This window comes from Medicago sativa, chromosome 6, assembly GCF_051527215.1.
Source record: "Medicago sativa cultivar Bolivia chromosome 6, Bolivia_mono, whole genome shotgun sequence".
NCBI classification, from domain to species: Eukaryota; Viridiplantae; Streptophyta; class Magnoliopsida; order Fabales; family Fabaceae; genus Medicago; species Medicago sativa.
This window is the reverse complement of record NC_140754.1, coordinates 96400934-96423602: the sequence shown is the minus strand read 5'-3', so window position 1 is coordinate 96423602 and position 22669 is coordinate 96400934. Positions and strand designations below refer to the sequence as shown.

Genomic DNA, 22669 nt, shown 5'->3' with positions numbered 1-22669 from the left:
AAAGAAATGAAAAGAAGACCGAATAAAATCACAATAATGAGCTAAAAAAAAGTTATAATGTATTATGTAAGGGGCCCTTTTCTCATATTATGCCTAAGATCTGTAGAACTCTAGGAACGGCCATGTACAAGACACACAATCATAAGAATCTATTAGAAGACCATCAGTTGTACAAAGAATATTTTTTAGTCCATGCAATGAACTAATAAAATTACTTTCTTTTTTTAGGGAAAAAATATTTTCTATTTTCATATATTTGCGGTGGAGTGAAATGTTGTAGCGGATGACCGGAATATGATTAACCTGCAAAATAACAAACTGTGAAATAAACCTGAGGCGTGACTATGTCACTGAACTAATGAATTATCCGCAGAATTGCGCAACTCCCCCAGAGTACAACAGGTTCTTCTCGGCGGTAAGCATACCGAGGCTATCAAGACACGAGAAAAATACAGACTCAATGACTCAGGCTCTTATTATTTTTGTAACACTGGAAGAAGTAGTTATGAAGAAAATGGTTTGCGACTCTGTATGCTACGTACTGAAATTTTTAATTCATTTATAAGGTACTATTGAGAGAAAGCTTTAACCACATTTTTTGTTCCACTCAAATGCAGTGCTATTAATTAGGTAAGTGGAGATTGACCAAGAATAGTTGCTAAAAAAGTGGCAATACTCTTAGTAATATCTCAGCTGCAAGTAAATAGGTAACGGATCTTTTGACTGTTACACAAATTTAATTTAAATATAAAAAATGGTAGTCAATGTGGTAACTTGCCTTAAGATAAACTAGGAATGAAAATTCACACTACATCCACGTTTCTTTTCCTTCTCTTTAATAACTCATCATAATAATAATAATTATAAAAATAATAATAATAATAACTTTTGAAATAATTGCAAATATACAACAATCCCCCACATATTTCAAAAGTTTTAAATTAAGAAAATAATTAGCTGAGTCACCTTTGAATGTAATGCATCAGAACGGTGTAGCAAGCTATGGAACCCGTCCTAGACTAATGAGGCTTAACACACAGTGAATTGGTTTAGCAAGCTATGGAACCCAATACACTTGATGTATGCTAGAGGTCTCATAATCACATTACACCCCCACAATTCTCGTGTAATCGCTGTGTTGCGCATTTAGGCCGTGAGCGTGTCTGGTTTTCATGAGTGCTCTAGAGACCCGCCACGGTCTCATGCAAGCGGCCCCACTTGACACTCATATAGGTGATTCCATCTAGTGCATGCTACAACCACACACCACCCTAAAGGCTTATGGTAATCATTAAAGGCATTAAAAGCCTAACCCTCAAATTTTATTTTAATTAGCACTTCTCATTTCATTGTCATAACACTATAGGAAAAGGACAAAACAATTTAGTGCTAACATAACTAACAAGTGACTTGTTTTTCCCATTGAACCTTTTTCATGGGATCTCCAATCATAAAGGTTGGGTTTCCATCACTTGTCGTTTTCGTGTGGCATAGTCTCATTTCCTACTCTTTCTTCTCGAGGTTTTTGTCAACGAATTCGTTAAATTCTCAAATATTGATTAAGACGTCTCTTGATCAATTAATCTCGTATATCGTCAAGTTTATATCATAGACTTGGTTTGCACACAAATTTGCTTAGATAAACTAAGTAAGACATATTCATCAATAAAATAAATCATTTTATTTTATTGGTTCATATTCAATTGTCATCATTGTATTATTTTAATACAATGGCTCTTTTAAACAATGTTTCTTTGATGTGCTTCAAATAATATAGTATACTGTTAACATAATTTTATCAAGTCAAGAAATATTAACATATGCAATGCAAGTATGTCGAAATACACAAACAGAACAACATTAATTTACCCCCACAATAGAAATATTGCATACGTATCAGCATACATCGAATTTTAACAGTAGTGGTATAACTCAGTTCTATACATAGCACTCAATTCATTGCATTCATGTAATAAAGAACTTAGTAAGTGCTCATAGAATTTTCAATTAGGTAACTTTAACCAATCAGTTTAATCTTTATAACAGAGGTTGCAAAGATTGTCTCAGTGAAGCATTATTTATATCAAACTAACAAGAGAATATAGTTTAACCAAATTTTCATTGTAGGTAACATTATATCCAGCTTACATATACAGATAATGAACATTAACATTTGATCACTTTAACCCACTACTTAATTACTCTGACATGGTTTTTCATGATATTTAATCATAACATGCAGGAGCACATAATTAATTAATGATAAACATCCAAACAAATCAGAGATACACAATCAAATAAATTAGAACCGCATATATATAAAATCAAAGCATGAAAGATTTATTAAAACTGGAGAAAAGACTGCTAGTTAAGCAAAGTAGTCTTAGGAGATGCAAACTAATCAGAAACACTAAGAACAAAAAGCCCTTGATCACAGTACCCTTTCCCAACAAATACATTGTTCTTAGTCATGACCATCTTATCGGACTCAAAAGACACTTTAACACCTACTTTGTTTAACAGTGCTACAGAAATTAAATTGGTCCTAATGGTAGGCACATGTAGCACATCACTCAAAGCTAAGGTTTTGCCAGAAGTGAGCTTCAGAAGTACTTTGCCTTTGCCATTCACTGCAGCGGTTCTTGAATCACCAAGATAGACTTGATCTTCATCATCCCCCACATAAGTGTAGGAGGTAAAGGCCTCTCTCTTTGCACAGATGTGTCTGGTAGCCCCTGAGTCTACCACCCATTTTTTGACATCACTGACAAGATGTACTTCAGATATGACGGCAGCAATAACATCATCATCGTCATTTTTCTTATCATCTCCCTGAGCCAAATTTGCTTTTGGCTTAGGAGGCTGGCCATTCACTTTCCGATATCTGCAGTGATATGCTTTATGTCCTTTCTTTCCACACACATAGCATTCACCTAGGTTTGCTTTGAAATTGGGGTTAGTTACTTTGAGAGCATGATCAGTTTTGTTTTCATACCTCTGTTGTTTACGCGCATTGTTTTGGATCAGATTTGCTCTCGATTCCAAAGCTTTGGCTCGTGCAGCTCCACATTCCTTTCTGCTAGTGTCTTCAATGATTATGTGTACGATGAGATCATTAAGAGACATCTGCTTATGCTTATGTTTCAGTTGTTGCTTGTAATCATTCCAGGAATCAGGCAACTTTTCAACCAGGGCACCAGCGACAAACACATCTGGAAGTATGATGTTCTCAGCCTTCAATTCTTCAATGAGTTGGTGATACTCGTTGATCTGCACTTTAATTTCCTTGTCCTCCTTCATTTGCCATCGCAGATAGTTTCCAACAACAAACTTATGTTTGGTAGCATCCTCAGCAGTGTACTTGACATTCATGTTGTCCCAAATTTCTTTGGCAACCTTGTAGGAACAATGAACATCGAAAAGTACATCAGATATTGTAGAAAGAATTGTATGGCGACAAACCTTGTTAGCATTATTCCATTTTTCAAGTTGTTTGGCATCTGATTTGGCTTCATCTGGTTTGACATCAGTAAGAGCAGAAGCGACACCGTGGACGTCTAACAGAGTGAATACACGTTCATTCCAACGACGATAATTCTGGATGACCGGAATATGATTAACCTGCAAAATAACAAACTGTGAAATAAACCTGAGGCGTGACTATGTCACTGAACTAAGGAATTATCCGCAGAATTGCGCAACTCCCCCAGAGTACAACAGGTTCTTCTCGGCGGTAAGCATACCGAGGCTATCAAGACACGAGAAAAATACAGACTCAATGACTCAGGCTCTTATTATTTTTGTAACACTGGAAGAAGTAGTTATGAAGAAAATGGTTTGCGACTCTGTATGCTACGTACTGAAATTTTTAATTCATTTATAAGGTACTATTGAGAGAAAGCTTTAACCACGTTTTTTGTTCCACTCAAATGCAGTGCTATTAATTAGGTAAGTGGAGATTGACCAAGAATAGTTGCTAAAAAAGTGGCAATACTCTTAGTAATATCTCAGCTGCAAGTAAATAGGTAACGGATCTTTTGACTGTTACACAAATTTAATTTAAATATAAAAAATGGTAGTCAATGTGGTAACTTGCCTTAAGATAAACTAGGAATGAAAATTCACACTACATCCACGTTTCTTTTCCTTCTCTTTAATAACTCATCATAATAATAATAATTATAAAAATAATAATAATAATAATAACTTTTGAAATAATTGCAAATATACAACATGAAATTGAATAAATATTTACGACACACCGTAAGCCAATTTGAATAGCTTATATATTTTAGGTGTGTGGTAATACAAAATATTTAAAGAAGAAATTCATGTATAGATATTTTAGGGTATTGTGAATGGACTTATGATTTGTTAAAGTGTTGATATTTACTAGACTCTAACCCGTGCGATGCACGGGTTTTTTAGAGTTTCATGTATAGGTATCAAATTGATTATATCATTAGAAACATTTAATGGAATACAATAGTGTTTTTAAAAAAAACTAAATTGATTCATTAATTAACTATATGATGTATATATTTCATACAAAAAAAAAATAAAGAATCAAAATGAAATCAGACATATATATTCCCTAACTTGAAATGAGACATATATATTGCTTATAGAAATGCTATAAGTGGCTATCTTAAAATAATGATCAATAACGTAGACAATTTGTCAAAAAATTTAGTCATGCATTAAGGTTTGCTCATTACCTGTTCATATTCATTTACAAAATGATAATGATAACACCCATATAATCCACATTGGAAGCTATTAACTTTACATTAGGTCTCCAAAAAGCCTAATCTATAGCACCACACAAATTTTCCGCAAGAACTGAAAGAATCATGTGTGGGTTGTGCTGGTAGAAATTAATAGGTGGTCAGTGGATTTTGGATGATGTGATAGTGGAAAATGAAAAAGGGATTTAATGGTTTGCTAAAAAGGGTATTTGATATTGGATATCAATTAATGGAAACAAAACTAATCAAGAAAATTGCTAGCGACTTAGTGGTCAATATGTTGAGTGGAAGCCATTAGGTCTCATGTATTGCGAAGGTTATTTCATAAAGATTTTTGTTCGAATCCTTGCGAAGGTTATTTCATAAAGATTTTTTTAGCAAATCAAAAAAGGCGGGATTAGGGTTAAACAGGGCTACTTGGAGACTGTCTAACATTTAGATATATAAAGATAAGTTGATGGAAGAATTTATCAAATTTTAGCATTAGGTGAAATTCGGTTTGATGCATGTTAAGCATACAAGCATTGAAACTTGTGCAGTTAGAAAATATGAAAGGTGTGTTTTTTTTTTTTTTTTAACCAATGAAAGGTGGGTTTGTCTTGCAAAATATGAAATAATCTGTCCGAATATTGTTTGGTTGATGGTTCAATGCAAATGGTAAATTATGCATTTTGTTATTATACAAATAATAATATATTGTTTTTGTAAGGAATGTTATACAAATAATATAATCTTTATTTGTCAAAAAATAATCTTTTTACAATTCAAATAAAAAATGTCAAAATTAATATAACATTTATCTATATATTGATTACATAATTAATTAATTACTTTTCTAATCTATATATTTTAATTATTTCAGAACACAATTTAGACTCAACTTTAGTACAATGACGTAAAAATGGATACAAATTGTTGCAGTCCTTTTTTTTACGCATTTATGCATTAAGACAATATTTTTGTTATTAAGACAATAGTTAAGTTGAAAAAGAAGTAGTAACAAGTGAAGGATGTAGAGGTTGGTTTAAAAAAAATAAGAAACAGTGTCGGTAAAAAAATATAGTCCGGATAATTCCACAGGTAATTACACAAAAAATTTAAGGGTTAATTATGTTTTTAGTCCCTATAAAATAGCGATCTTGTAAGTTTAGTCCCTACTTAATTTTAATAGCATTTTTAGTCCCTAATTTTGTTTTTCTGCACTGAGTATTAGTCCCTACTCAATTCAAATTTGTTTAATTTATGCTTAAACTCTTAAATTTTTGAACAATTTTTTGCAGACATGTTTAGAACATTACTAAAAGATCGTCCGCAAAAAATTATTGCAAAATTTGATTTCTACATCCAGATTTTATTACTTTTTATCTTTAACTTTTGTCGTTTTAAAAAATTCATATTTAATTCATTTCATGTCAGAAAATTCTAAATTTTAGTAAACGAACCTTTCATAGTGTTCTAATCTTGTCTCAAAAAAATCGTTCAAAAATTTAAGAGTTTAAGGATAATTAATCAAACTGTGTTTTAGCAGGGACTAAAATTATAAGTAAATTTTTTTTTATAGGGACTAAAAATGCTATTAAAATTAAGTAGGGACTAAACTTACAAGGTCGCTATTTTATAGGGACTAGAAACATAATTAACCCAAAATTTAAAAATCAATAGGGTTAATTCCGTTTTTGGTCCCTGCAATATAGTTCGGATAAATCCGCAAGTAATCACATGAATTTTTTTAAAAAAATTAATATGGTTAATACCGCTTTTTTGTTGTTCATAGTGCATCATGGTCTTACTCTTTTGGGATTATTCAATTAAAATAAAATATAGAGTTTAAAGAGTTTGGTCGGGTTTGGAGAGCTTCAAAGGAGGTGTTGAGTATTTGAATTTTGTTGGGGTGATGGAGAAGGTTAACGTGTATTTGGAGGTTGAGAAGGTGGAAGTATTTGGAGGTTGAGAATAAGTCTTGTGGGAGAAATGATGGTTGAGCAATGAGAAAAGAATGACTAAGTGATATGTGAGAATTTTTGTTAATTTTAATTTTACTGGTTGTGTGAAGAATTATTCTGAATTTCTTTTTGTTGTTGTTGTTGAGAATTTCTTATGAAGAAGTTTGTTTGAAGAAAATGGAAAAGATGACGATGCAATTTTGATTTTAATTCTCTTGTTTTAATTATAATTTATGTTATTTTAATTTCTAAAATTTTCTTTTATTTGATTAAATAAATGTCATTTGACAATAAAATCAATTAAAGAAAAAACATTGCAAAGTAAAGTGTGACGTTTGTGTAGATTATATTGACAGGGTTAAATGAAGGATCTAAAGTGGAAAGATTTAAAATAATAGAGACAAAATATAATCTTTTTTAATAGGGACTAAAAATAAATTCGCCCAATATTCCAGGGACCACTATATTATTTGTCTATTCAAGGTAAATCTTTATTATCTTTTTAAAAAAATAATGTTAAATCTATTAATTTTCATATTTGTGATTTTTTTAATATTTATTATTTTTAAAAAGTTGATATCGTAAGTTGGAGAGTACAGGTTATTGGCGTCGTCACCATGGTAGACAGAATCGCGATCCAACTCGTAGGATCGTACGAGTTTGCGATCTCGCAACCCCCCACCGTGCCGGAACGCCGCCGGAATCGTAATCTGATGGGAGCGGCCGGAATCGCCGCGAAAATGCGTGGAAGCGGTGGAATCGAGTGTTTCGGCCGATTCTGTGCGGCTGTGCGCTTCTTCAAAATTCCGGGTTCGCGGGTCGGGTTCGCGACCCGGTTACTTAAAAAACAAAAAAAAAAAACGTTTTCTTTAATATTTGTATTGCTGACTTTTTGTAACGTTTTTGCTCAATAATTATTTTAATTAATTGCCGAAAACTTTCCCAATACACCCACTAATCTCATTAATTGTCAAGTTTTTTTTTTTTATTAAATTAATTGCCATTTTATTAATATGTCGTTTTGCTTCTTTTTTCTTGGTTGTTTTGGGTTTGCTTTTTCTATACTTCAAAGTTCTATGTCGTTTTGATTTCTACTCTTGTACAAGTTATTTTTTTTCGCTAATTAATAATTGTTCATGTGATTTAAAAAATTAATAAGTATATAATAATAATTTTTTGACAATACAATTTATTTGTTTATTGATTAAGTAATTGTGGTATTGTTTAAAAAAAAAGTAATTGTGGTATTTTGAAGTGTTTTTCCACTTATATAATTTATTTTTAATTTTTATGTGTCATGAATTTGTGAATCTATATTATTTTGATTGTGATTTGAGTTTTTTTACACTTAATTATGTTGTTTTTATATGCATATATATACAAATATACATGAAGTTGTAAGATTGGTAGGATCTTACGATCCGTGTTACGATCCTCCGATTCACGATCTTGTAACCCTTCCCCGATCCTGCATAGGATCTCGATTTTGTCTACCTTGGTCGTCACATCGACACCGTTTGTGGGATCATTGCTTGAAGTCACGCTGTACTTGCTACGAGTTTGGTAATCTAATCCTTATTTATTAATTTTATTAGGTCTGCAGCAACTTAATCTAATAATTTCCTTCTAAAATGATGCATTAGGTTAGCAACAATTTGACCTAACAAATTCCATCTAAAATGCAGCGCACCAATTTAACCTAACAAATTCCCTCTAAAATGCATCAATCCCTAATATTCTAATATTTCTAACTTTTCATTCCTATCTTGTTGTGTCATCGTTTGTATATATCTATTGTTTCTGTAGACTTTTTTTGACAAGTTGTTGTACACTTATTTAATACGTTTACAAACAGAATACCCTAATTTCCATGCAAACTCGGCTACCCTAATTTCCATGCAAACTCGGCTATATATAGTAAACCCTAAACCATGTTTTCTTAAAAGATTTCAAACAATAATAATATGGTATGTCTGTTAATGATTTTTATTTGTAAATCAAATATGCTTATATATGTGTATATACAAACGACCTTCTTTAATATGTCTAACCCGGGCAACGCCAGGTCTCTAACCTAGTTCAATTTAAATTGTACTATTTTTTAAAACAAATTATTTAGTATAATTATTGTAAATATGTTATAATACTTTTTACATTTAAATAATAGCCTAACACGGTCGGTTTGACTCCCAACGACAACTGTTCGACCTAATTCCAGCCCGCCCCCTTTCAATCTCGGCCCACCCCAGCACAGACGGCTCTCGCCCTCCATATATCACTTATCAACTCGTATGTTAAGATCACCGAAGGTGTGGCTAGTTTCATGTTTCTCCTTCTTTTGAGTAGATTGGTTTGTGTGTAGTAATTTGAACATTTTTATGTAGTTTTGTTTGTTGGGTTGTTAACACATGATGTTTAAACCTTTTGTATATATTTGTAAAAGGTAGGTATCGTCCCCAATATATCCGAGAAAATATTTTTTTTTAAAAATAATTGAAAATAATTTTGATACATTTGCAATTATTTTATCTCCTCATAAAATCTATAAACATCCAAAGATATGCATGTATTTAATTTGCTATATTTAATTATAACAAAATACAATTACAAAAAATAAAAAGAAAAATATATAATAATTAAAAAATACAATAAAAAAAGGACACAATTTCCACTCATTTCTTTTATTTTTCCTTTTTCCACTATTTCACCTTTCACCAAATATAAAAATCTAAAACACTAAAACATAGTAGCATAAAGTACACTTCAATTTGTGTACTTATTTGAGCCACTCTTTTTTTATGTCATTTCCTCTTGCCTTGTCAAAAAAAAAAAAAAAAATATTATTTGAGCTACTCAAATTAATAAGCACCTTCCACCTTTTTCCTCATCGGGGAACGTATGTGCAACCAATACTTATTAACTTAGGTTCATCAATTGGATAAGGTCTAAGTTTAACCTAGTTTTTTAATATAAATAAAGCTTAGAGAAGGAAGAAAAATCACAGCAGAGGAAAATATAGAAAGAAAACAATAATAAACACTTCATCATTCAACTAACATAAAACACCACACATATCAAATCAACCATCAAACCACCACATCGGAGAAGTTTGTGTCCACCAAACATATAAAAGAAATTGAAGAGAATGACAGAGAGGGAGAGAAGGAGAAGTTTGTGTCCACCAAACAACCACATCGGATCTCCTCGCACAGTTGTTATGCTTGCAACTCCGAATGACCACCATGTCCCACAGCAAGCACTTTCTCCCACCATAGATCTGAGAATCAGCCTTCGCCCTCCTCGACATCTTTATCATGTTTGCCCTATCTCTATCATTCTCTTTTACTCCTTTCTAAAAACAAATTATTCATTTTTTCTTTCTCTCTAAGATGGATTAGTATCTGTTGTGTGTGTTTTAAGAAACATGTATGTTTAGCATCATATTTTGATATTAATTTGCATTTAAATAAAAAAAAATTATAAACAAAATTATAAACTCAAAAGTGAAGTTATTTTTATATTAAAAATGAGTTTTTATGACACAAGTTAAGACGACTTGATAGTTCATAGACTAGTTTTTCCAATGGATTAATCATGAAAAATAAAATAAAAAAGGTTAACTGGAAATGATATCTTTTTAATCGTTGAGATTTTGGACATAAGTTGTGTCAATTTGATAGTACTAAAACTCGTCTTTTGAATAAACTATCAAAATAAATCATTTTAAGAGGCTTGTAAATGTGACATCTTTTTAATCCTTAACTGTTACACAACAAGTTGTACAACTTGATCATTATCAAACTTTTCAAAAACAAATTATTATAAGTGAGTTAATTGGTTGTGACGTATTTTTAATTATTGAGTTGTCATGACACATATTTGTAAAGTGATAAAATAATAACATCGTCGTAATTAGAAGAAAAAAACTTGAGATTATAAACACTAATATCATATATTAGAAAAATCAAAGATTCATTAACATCTATCAATTAAAATTGTTCATTCCGTGTCTTTATATTTAAAATTAAAATTGTCTTTATAATTTACAAAATCATCACTAAAGTTTTGGTCCTCCGTCTTCGCCCTATTCTTGATTCTATTATTGGCCCCTGCCAAAGCAACTTCCTGCCAGGTAGAGGTACTTCTGATAATGTTGTTGTTTTGCAGGAAATAATTCATTTCATGAGAAGATCAAAAAAGAAAAAGGGTTTTGCTGCTTTCAAACTTGATCTTGAAAAAGCGTTTGATAATGTTAACTGGGCTTTCCTTAAATCTTGCCTTCAGGACTTTGGCTTCCCAGACATCACCATTAAGCTTATCATGCATTGTGTTACATCATCTTCGCTCTCTATTCTTTGGAACGGGAACAAATTGCATCCTTTCAAGCCTTCTCATGGTCTTAGACAAGGGGACCCTTTATCTCCTTATTTATTCATTATTTGCATGGAAAAGCTCTCCATTGCCATCAACAAAGCTGTTCTTCAAGGTGATTGGAACCCCTCTCTAACAACGGGCATCAATTGTCTCATCTTCTCTTTGCTGACGACGTCCTTCTTTTCACCAAGGCAAAAAATTCTCAACTCAGATTCATCACTGATTTATTTGACCATTTCAGCAGGGCATCTGGTTTGAAAATTAATTTGTCAAAGTCTCGAGCCTTTTATTCTTCGGGTATTCCACAGGCCAAAATTAATAGGCTTACTTCTATTTCTGGCATAAGAAGTACCACATCTCTTGATAAATATCTTGGCTTTCCTATCCTTAAAGGAAGAGCAAAGAGAAGTGATTTCCTTTTTATTATTGAAAAAATGCAAACGAGGTTGGCATCTTGGAAGAACAGGTTGTTAAACAAACCCGGAAGATTAACTCTTGCATCATCCGTCCTTTCATCCATTCCATCTTATTATATGCAGATTGCTTGGCTCCCTCAAAGTATTTGTGATAGCATTGATCAAACCACCCGTAATTTTATTTGGAGAGATAGTAGCAATAAGGGTGTTCATTTGGTTGGTTTGAGTAAAATTGCCCGCCCAAAGAATCAAGGCGACTTGGGAATCATAACAGCTAGGGAAACTTATATTTGTCTTCTTGGCAAGCTTGTTTGGGATTTGCTTCAATCTTCTCCAAAACGTTGGGTGGATCTTCTCTCTAATAGGTATGTTTCTGGGCATAAAATCCTCCATGCTACAACTCATTCCAAAGATTCGCCAACTTGGTCTTCTATCATTCATGCTAAAAATGCTCTCAAAGATGGTTTCACTTGTCACGCGGGTTCTGGTAATTCTTCCTTTTGGTTTTGTCCTTGGAGCTCCCTTGGCTTCTTAGGCTCCATTGTCCCCTACATAGACATTCATGATTTGCACTTGACTGTTAGAGATGTCCTCTCCACCAATGATCCTTATACTCGGGACTTGTACTCTCACCTACCTCCTATGGCAGCAGATTCTATTAATAACATGCACATCAAGTTCAATCCCTCCATAGAAGATGTTTTTATTTGGAGTTCCAACACAAATGGTGTCACACTACCAAGTGTGGTTACAAATGGTTGTTGTCTCGTACCAACATGGTAACTCATTCTAACACTATTTCCTCTTGGTCTTGGATTTGGAAATTAAAACTTCCTGAAAAGCATAAATTTCTTTTTTGGTTGGCTTGCCACAACTCTGTCCCTACTCTCACGTTGCTCAACCATAGAAATATTTCTCCTTCGCCTCTTTGCTCCTGTTGTGGTCTTGAAGATGAGACTTTCCTTCACTGTGTTCGTGATTGTAATTTTTCTAATATTATTTGGCACCATGTTGGCTTCCATAATGTGAACTTCTTTGCAAATTTGGATGTGACTGATTGGTTGAAGGAATGGTATATGGGCTCTCACTCTTTCCTTTTCGCCGCTACTATTTGGTGGGCATGGCATCACCGTAATCTTATGTGTTTAAGCAATGAGAACTGGCCTCTTTGTCGCCTCTCCGACAACATTCATATCATGGTGGATTCCTTCATGTTTTGTTTTGCTACTTGTCCCAGAACCGTGTCAGACGACATTTTCATAAAGTGGGTCAATGGTAACCATTCTGGCGTCATCCTTAAAGTTGATGGCAGTTCTCTGAGCACCCCCTTGAGAGCTGGTTTTGGTAGTGTCATTCGAAATGATGCTGGATTTTATTTATCAGGTTTTTCCGGATATATTTCTGACTCATCTAACATCTTATATGCTGAGCTTTATGCTATCTACCATGGCCTAATTTTGGCAAGAAACTTAAATATTGAAGATCTCGTCTGCTACAACGACTTTTTGCATTGCATCAACCTCCTTAAGGGTCCTATTTTGAATTTTCATGTCTATGCGGTTTTGATTCAAGATGTGAAAGATTTGATGGAGCAAAATAATGTCTCTGTTTACCACACTCTTAGGGAAGGTAATCAATGTGCGGATTTCATGGCCCAAGTTTGGAGCCTCTTCCGGATACTGGGTTGTCGTACCATTCCTCCCCTCCGGATGACCTCATGAATCTTCTTAGGATGGACGTAGCTGGGACTTTCTTTTCTAGAGATTAGTCCTTTTGTGTTTGATTTTTGTTTTTTCTTTTGCTCTTTTTCCTTCCCTTTTGCATTGTAACAAAAAAAATAGTATTGTAGAATTTTGTTCATTTTTAACATTATAAAATCTTTCCTTCAAAAAAAATTATAAAATCTCTCTCTCTCCCTCTCTCCCTCTCTCTCTCTCCTCTCTCTCTCTCTCTCTCTCTCTCTCTCTCTCTCTCTCTCCTCTCTCTCTCCCTCTCTCTCTCTCTCTCTCTCTCTCTCTCTCTCTCTCTCTCTCTCTCACTCTCTCTCTCTCTCTCTCTCTCTCTCTCTCTCTCTCTCTCTCTCTCTCTCTCTTCTCTCTCTCTCTCTCTCTCTCTCTCTCTCTCTCACACTCTCTCTCTCTCCTCTCTCTCTCTCTCTCTCTCTCTCTCTCTCTCTCTCTCTCTCTCTCTGTGTGTATGTGAAAAATCATTCGAATTTCATCTCAAATACATTTGCCCATTTCATTTTGTAAAATTTATGAGAAAAACTCTTCTTATAGTATAAATTTTCAACTAATGGGGGCAATCTAATATTTTTAGAGGGGACAATTAAAATATCAAATACTTCACCAAGTTAACACAAACATTAGTGGGGGCAATTGCCCCCAATCTCATGTATATAGATTTGTGCCTGCTTATGTAATCAAACTCAACCTTCAAACAGACACTAAATACCTATACAAGAGAATCTTCTTTTGTCATATTGAAAATGTCCCACTCATGATACAAATATATTTGCTAATTTAATACATGGAGATTTTAACTTTATCCATGGACATAATTGCAAAGACAATTCAATTGAATTGTTGGAAATAGGAATATGTGTGGATGCACGGTGGCAATTGATGGATTCATGATCAATTGTCTCCTTATGTCCAGGCATATTCCAATTTCTATCAATTCATTTGGATTGCTTCTACAAATAAGTCTGAGGGTAAAGCTAAGAGCTTCATGTATTACATTAGCAACAATATTTGTATCATGAGTGGCCGTTGGACATGGAAACATTTGTATATTTCCATGTATGCCCACACAAAATTCTCATGCGTGTGTATTTGGTGTTAGTTCAAAATATTGAGTTTGTTTAAATTGGATGTACGAGCAAATACTGAGGCCAACCACTACACGACCAAAATCCGAAATTGTATCCCATAAAGTTGGAACATGTGTATTAAAACATTCTAAAACCTAGCAATTGGGTGAAATAATGTATACATATGAATTATTCAATATGAGATGAAGAATAATATAAGAACTTATATATGATATGAACTCACATTTTTTCTTTCTGGTGGTTTTGTACAAATGTTAGTATTGAAGAATGTCAATGACCATTGTTGTTGGAGCAACAAATATGAGTATTGGGGTATAATATAAGTTAAGACAAATAAACATATGAAAATAACCTCATGGTAATTGTGAATCAGATATTTAAGTACTTTTTTTTCTTTACATTTTCCTTTGCTATGATTTTTCATCCCTCTCCAGTTAGTATCTGTTGTAATTCAATAAAATATGTTCTTAATTATTTACAATTTGCCTTCTCATCCCAATGAATCAGTCATGTGGTCTATTCTTACTTGATATTCCATATGCTCTATTAAATAATCAAAAGTTCTTTTACCAATTTTTTTATTAGAATAAATACAAATATTGATTCTTCAATACATAAGCAGTTCCATCATTTAAATAATTTAATAATCAGTTTTACCAATATCTGATTGAATGTTGTCAAACATTTTTCTTTTTCTATTACAATTTCCTAGTCCATGTGCATGTTGATTACATTGCTCTTTGAAGATGCAACATGTCTTGTGCACATAGAAACATTTGGTCATACACACTTTCCAATTTCTAGAAGTTGAAACCTTCCAGAATTCATCATAGAAATTCAATGCCAAAATTTCTAATTTCTAGAAGTTGAAACCTTCCATAATTTATCATAGAAATTCAATGCCAAACATATTTACATATGCATGTAACTCATAAGCTTAATTCCTCATCAACCTCTTGGTCAAATTTCGAACGTTGGATCAAACTAACATATAAGAATATTATATCTCAATCATAGATTGAACCAACGGACGAAATTTGTCCGAAGAGGATGTAAATCAACACCAATTTAACTCATTTGATTTGTTCCTACATTATGCAATGGTTGCCATTAAACATGGACAATACATTCAAACTACCAAAGTTTCATTTCTGGACAGACCAGAATCCATTCAAATTATTGAGCATACAAGTAACAAGATAGTAAATCATGATAAACTATATAACTAATATAATGATCATGTCAGGCTGAGATTTCCACAGCCATCTTTTATAGACATGGAAGGACAAAAATGATAAACTCTAATATATATACTTGTGAGGAAATTGCGGCCGTTGAAGTGCCTATGCCGTAATTTTTTTTAAACACCGGATATCCCGCCCGTACGCAGGACTGGTACCGCAAGCGGAGCTAAGCATCCCAAATTGCGGCTGATTTCATCAACCGAAGTGTCTTCTGAACAATGTCCATCTGGTAATTCGTCCAATGAGTTTTCGCCTTTTTTGTCTTCATCGGAAGACTTGACCTCCACAAAACTAGGTTGATTTGTTGAAGATAACAGCCTTGCCCACATTCTATCAGTTATCACAACATTGTTTTGTCTCTCTGTGATTCTCTGCATAACATAGCAACAAAACATGAGTTACCAAAAGAGTACCAGTGTTGTATCCAAAACCAAAATGTGCTAAATACTGATGTAACATCTTAAAGTTACCATGAAAATGCTATCTAGGAGTGTTCGAAACCATAAAAAACCGAACCGTTAAAATGAACCGTACCGAAAAAAAAACCAAATTCTGAGCGACAATTGTGAGAGACAGGCAGTTCTCGAACGTTCAGTTCAACTCAGTAAGTGAATTATCCGTCAGAGTTTGGTTATTTTCAGTGTGGTTCAGTTCGGTTTTATTTTTTTTAAAGCGTACAAATATGCGGGAACTTTGTGCACCGAGCTGCCCTTTTTTAGTCCTAACAGTTCAATTCTGTTTGAGACGAATCATTAACAGTTCGGTTTAGTTTGACCGAACCATTGTAACAATTCGGATCAGTTTTCATTTTCCTTCTTGAACTGAACCATAAAGTCATAATGCTATTTATTAGAACAAACACATATCATGTCTAATGAACTTACATAGAAAGGTATATAAGTCTGTCTTCCATGGACAAGTCCACTTGTGTAGCCAGTGTAACCTGCCATTGCTCCATGAACAGCACTTTGAGCAAGAAGTGTACAGTATACATTGTCAGAAGCATTACTTGGAACAGCTCGGATCATATAGGTTGGATCTGTAACGCAGAAAAGCGACAGTAATATTCTTTCAGTATCGATTGCTGGTTTGAATGTCTATGCACGCAATGTTTTATGAATGTTAAATTTTACAAACCTATATATTTGAGAGTAATGGGCAGGGTCTTCTCTTTGGCAAAATGATCCTGGAAGATCAAAATTTTAATGTAAGCGAGAAAAATACCTTCAAAAGTAATTACAAGATAGCGAAAAATTGGCACGGAAAAAATAGAGCATAATCGGTATTGGTCTACTTTTGACCACTTGTATCAATCAGTGTACTGTTGTCAAATAGCGGCGCTATAATTCTATAGCATAGTGAATTTTGAAGCATCTACCGCAAACAGAACAAATAACAATCATACCTTAATACTTTGAGATATCCATAGCCCAACATCTTGAAGAAGTTTGTTTCCAGAAGCATCCTGTTTCTTGCCAGATTGCAGACTCTCGGTAAGAAGTTCCTGTCCCGCTCCTTCAGCAATCACGATAACCATGTGGCCATTTTCCTTGAGCCTTCTATCTATATATTCATAAAGTCCACCAGGACCTTCGAGGTAAAACGGAGACTCCGGAATCAAGCAACAGTCAACATCTCTATTTGCAAGAGTAGCATACATTGCAATAAATCCTGCAGAATGAATCAATATTGTCAATGGCAGATCGCGGAAACTAACAGTTTGTTCAAATTTCACTACACAACAGTGCTAGAGTGCTGCTATATCTGCTACTTAACGATGTTTTGTACTAAATAGGTATCGCAGGATAATTGTGATTTGTTCAATTACTGCTACACAATAGTGCTGTAATAGCCGCAATTTAAAAGACTACATTGATTTAAAGCATATATGAAGCTATGTTTGGTATGCTTCCAATATCAATAAATTGACTCATAAAAACAAGATATCATCTTTAGGCCTATTGAAGGTGATCACAGAATGAACCAATAAACTGAGTATTGAAGGCATTATAAACACCTAGGAAACTTACCGCTGTATCGACCCATCAGCTTGACAACACCGATACCATTTTCAAAACTTTCAGCTTCAACATGTGCTGCATTTATAGCACGTTGAGCCTCCTCAACAGCAGTGTCAAAGCCAAAGGACTTGTCAATAATCTGTTAAGCGATAAAGAGACAGTAGAAGAAATTTACCAATTAGTAATGCTGATGAGTAGTAAGAAATGGATTCAAGTTATATGAGGTGTGGAAACCACAATGTGCAAAAAAAAAACGGACTTACCGGGATATCGTTATCAATGGTTTTCGGGATTCCTACAACCGAACATTTGAGACCACGCCTTCTGACTTCCTGTATCGATAATCAAGTTGAACTTTTAGTAAATCTTCTACTTCAATGTAACTAGTTTCACATATCTTAAATTTTAACATGACCATATAGTAAAATTTTCATGCAAATTCCCGAAACCATAAACCAACAAGTTTGAAAGTTTTATTCAAATTATCGGTACCTCGAAAATTACAGATGCACCCCTCTGAGTTCCATCTCCTCCAATGATATAAACCTGAAATTCAAAGCGATATTAATCTAATGTACAGACACACACAAAAAAATCGGTAAAATTGAAAGAAACACAGACCTGATTGATTCCGCGATCTTGAATACTGTCAACTATCTTATTAGTGTCGTGTCCACCTCGCGAAGTACCAAGGATTGTTCCTCCACGCTTGTGTATGTTATTAACACTTGAAGGAGTTAAAGTGATTGTATTGCGAGCGTAGAAGCCCCTATATCCTCCCTTCACATCAAAACATTTTCTCAAGTTAATTAACGCAGACCAAAAAAAAAAACTGTGATAGCAGGTTAACTCCATAAAGATCGATATGTACCTCGATTCCAAGAACTCGAGTCACGCCATACATATGGTGTAAGCTACAAACTAATTCCCTTATCACAGTGTTGAGTCCAGGACATAGACCTCCACATGTAACAATTGCAGCTTGAATTTCATCTGATTCAAAATACACCTGAATGTCCAATTTCAAAAGGGCAATAAATTAAAATAAGTCACAAAATATATTAAAATTTGCACAAATAAGTTCACACAGCTTAGAAAACATACCTTCTGACGCGGTCCAGCGCGCCGGAAATGTACTCCCCTTGGACTATCTTTGTGAACAACAACCTGTCAAAGTCAGAACAAAATCAAAATAAATAAATAAATGAAATGCAAATTCAAGTAACATTGTCTTGGTTGCAATCTATGAAGCACAGATACGAACACGGACACCAAACAAGATATAGACACCGACACGTTGACACCGCTGATAATTTGAGAAAATCACATAATTCAGTGGAATTATATGTGTCGGTGTCGGTGTCGGACAAGACACGTGTCCGACACTTGGACACGCCTAATCCGATGAGTGTCCATGCTTCATAGGTTGCAATTAACAACATTCCACCAACTTCACATAAACATCTTCATCACAAGATTTTGGATCATAACTCTATGCATACAAGTACAATTTCTTTAATTTGGATTAAAGGGTGTCCCTACTTGTTATTGAAGATGTAAATTAAAAGCTATTAAGATCAAATTCCATAATAACCAATTGAAAATTACATAAAAAAACAAAAAATACCAACCTTCTGAGGAACTGTGTCATCAACATGCACAAAATACTGCCTGAAAATGTGAAAAAAGTGAAAATCAGCTTATCAATTATAAAGAAATTCAGTAATTGAAATCAAAATCACCAAACAAATAAGAGAGAAAAACAAACTCACTTTACAACTGAGTAAGCAGGGTTGTCTTGCAAAGGATTAGGATATGTCTGCAGTAACACCAAGTACAATTAACAAAAAAAAGCAAAGTTTTATGTTAAAAAATGCAAACTTTAATCTTTTCCACCATGCAATCCAAGATATAAATTTCACTAAAATTAATAAAAGTAAAAAAAAAATCCCAAAAAAATAGAAAAATTTATACACTTAAAACAAAAATTAAAAGTTGTACAACCAATTTTTCATATCTGATCTGTTAACAGATAAAAAAACAAAAAACACCAATAATCCAACATAATTAATAATAATAATTTACTGTCGGCAGAAAGAAAAAGAATATTAAAAGTATCTTTTTTTATTATTAAGACAAAAACTAAAGGAAAAAAAAAAAGTTAAACATGATTAATCATTGACCATGAATAGTAGCTTGAGAAAAAAGCTAGAGAGAGAGAGAGAGAGAGAGACATACTGGAAGATCAGGAATGTAATCAGACAAGTGAGGAACATCTTCAAGTACATAACCAGCAGGACCAGTAATAACCTTAGGTTCAGTTAAACCCATCTTCTTAACACTTACAGAACCCAGCTTGAAAAATTCTTGTTTTTGATGATAAAAAAACCAACTTTGATGATTTCTGAATGAGCCCTTGAAAAATTCAAGCAATCAAAAGCTATATAAGAATAAGTTTCAGCAAGTTTTGATTATATAGTTGAGTTGAAAAAAAAGTTGGTCTTATTTATAGTACATGGTGTTGACCATATGAATCAATTTTGGTTGGCACAAAAAATGTTTAGATAGAATTTAAATATTTATTTTATGAATGATGATGATCATAATCATATGGTCATGAATCACATGTAGCAATATTATTAATAATAATTATTATTATAATAAATGTTATAAAAAAATTTAAATGTTGATTGATCATATACTATACTCCCTCAAGTAATCCTTCCCAAATCCTATTTATAAGAGAAATTTAAGTCAACAAAGTTAATGTATCTGGTTAAAGAATTAGATCAGATACATCAATTTTTATTGACCTAAATGTCTTTTACATATAGGACCATAGGGAGTATAAAGTTTGATCAACAATTAATGCATCTAACATGTTTGATCAACAAAAATTAATGTATCTGATCAGATGAAAGTACAGTCATATGTGAGTACCTTTGAAAGTGTTTTGTGACGCTTCAAGTCTGTCCTGACTCTGATGAATACCGGAATCTAATTCATCTAATTTTTTATTAGAATAATAATAAAAGTTTATGAAAGAGGAAAAGAAGGTGAGAACTTTCTTGGATGGTTGAAGAGAAGAAAAAAAAATGGTTAGTTTTTGAAGAAAGAAGAAGGAGAAGAAAAAGAGAGAGTCTAAGTTGACATCTACACACAGGTTTTTGGTTTACTAGGGATGGCTGCGTGGAACACAGAGTTAGTGCTGTGGTTTGGTTCTAGAATAAACCTTGGAGATTCCGAATTTATTGTCTTTGTTTTAATTTTCTAACGTTATTTGTCTTGTACAAGAAGTAAACAAAGAAACATTGTAGTATATGTCATATTGTCATGATGTATGTACCTATGATGTATTCTACTATGTACATGTGGTAGGAATATTTGGATCAACTTATTTATTTATGGTATAGATTTTTTTTTTTTGAGGGATTATTTATGGTATAGATATGATTTTGTTTTTATTCAAAAAAAAAGATATGATTTTGTTTTTTCTTTCTCTTTTTAAATCAAATCAATAAAAAAGAATTGATAAAAATCAAATCAATAATTATAAGTGGTGTATTTTTATATTTTATTAAATATTGTCAATATTTTTTATTTTTTTGAAGAAACATTTGTCAATTTTAGATGCTTTTTTTTTTGAGGAATAATAATAATATATCCTAAAAAATAACATATCCTTAAAAAAACATATATCTTTATTATTTACATTTTTTGTTTCCATAAATTTTAGTGTTTTTACTAGAACAAATTTTATATTTTACTAGAATATCTCTTTAAAATGGAGAGATATTCTATATTTTACTAGAACGAATTTTAGTGTTTTTTGTCTTTCCATTTTCTAACGTGCGTGTCTTGAGGAAAAAGTAAAAACAGAGCATGGTATGTATGGTGCAATCAAATAATGTCCTTTCTAAATTATTACCAAAAATAAATATAATTTATTTCCTCAATAAAATATATGATTGATTTTTATGTTTTTTGGTAAAAAAAAAAAAACTATTTCAGTCAAATATTGAACTCTGCTTTACAATGGATGTTGGGTCTCCAGTTCGACAACGTAAATTTTTCTCTTAATTCTAAAAGGGTTGTTGATCATGTGAATTCAGATATAGATGATAGTGGTGAGTTTGGACGTGTCATATCCACTTGTAGACAATTGTTAGTTAATAGTTTTCAGAACTCTCATGTCGAGTTGAACAGGAGGCAAGCGAATGAGGTCGCTTACTAGTTAGATCATACAACCTCATTTAATCATAGCTCCCATGTTATAGATGATGTAACCTCGCGTATTTGGCACATTTTAACTACTGAAATGCAATGAATTTTTTCCTTCAATATCTGAAAACACTAAATTTCTTTCTTCATTTAACAAATGCAGGCTCAATATTTGAAATCACCTTACTAATAACCTCCTTCAATCTCTTTTCAAGTACCTTAGCTAGAACCTTGTATATGAACCAAAACATAGAAATACTTAAATTTGCTTCAAGTGGTAGATTACCCTTTATTCAGAATTAACACAATGATAGTAAAATTTTAACTTCCCGTTAATTTTTTTTAAGAATACACACAATTAACCTCATTCGGTCAAAACTTTTGAAACTATACAATTTCAAATAACTTGGCTGCCTCCTATTTATCAAAGACTCTAACTAGTTTCCCTACTTCATATTCTTCAATCGAACTAAAGGTTGACCAATCAAGTGAGATTTTAAATGTGATTCAAAGTGATTAAAGGACGTTTCTCAAACACTCTTAAGAATTTTATGAAATCTTACTTAACATCTACCCATAGCTCTTTTAAGAATACAAAATTAACATCGTTTGGTCAAAAGATTTGAAGCTATACAATTTCAAATAACTTGTCTCCCTTCTATTTATCAAAGATTCTAATTAGTTTTCCGATTTCATCTTCTTCAATCGAATGAAACTAGAGACTATACAATCATGTGAGATCTTAAATATGAATCAAAGTGCTTAAAGATTGCTTCTTGAATACCTTTAACCCCTTCCACTATCACCCTTCCAACCTTCCTACTAAAAATTTAGTTATCCTCCTCCTACTCGAAGTCATACCTTGAAAT

At 32.9% G+C, this 22669-nt stretch overlaps 1 protein-coding gene across 3 annotated transcripts; it reads right to left on the bottom strand.

The window, feature by feature from the left end:
- Nucleotides 1–15381: 15381 nt before the first annotated feature.
- Nucleotides 15382–20802, bottom strand: LOC146918597 (ATP-dependent 6-phosphofructokinase 7-like). Of its 3 annotated transcripts, none has more exons than XM_085720243.1 (14): nucleotides 20520–20802; nucleotides 19818–19994; nucleotides 19352–19398; nucleotides 19211–19250; nucleotides 18684–18746; nucleotides 18451–18588; nucleotides 18201–18359; nucleotides 18072–18125; nucleotides 17843–17911; nucleotides 17589–17718; nucleotides 16964–17229; nucleotides 16696–16744; nucleotides 16443–16597; nucleotides 15382–15929 (listed from the first exon to the last, which is right to left on the bottom strand). In XM_085720243.1, exons 2-14 carry the CDS (start codon nucleotides 19908–19910, stop codon nucleotides 15675–15677), a joined length of 1518 nt encoding a protein of 505 aa, XP_085576369.1. In that variant the 5' UTR covers nucleotides 19911–19994; nucleotides 20520–20802; the 3' UTR covers nucleotides 15382–15674. The 3 variants fall into 3 exon arrangements, with proteins under 3 accessions (XP_085576369.1, XP_085576370.1, XP_085576368.1); XM_085720244.1 differs by having other exon boundaries at nucleotides 19818–19983; XM_085720242.1 differs by lacking the exon at nucleotides 20520–20802 and having other exon boundaries at nucleotides 19818–20060.
- Between the last annotated feature and the right edge of the window lie 1867 nt (nucleotides 20803–22669).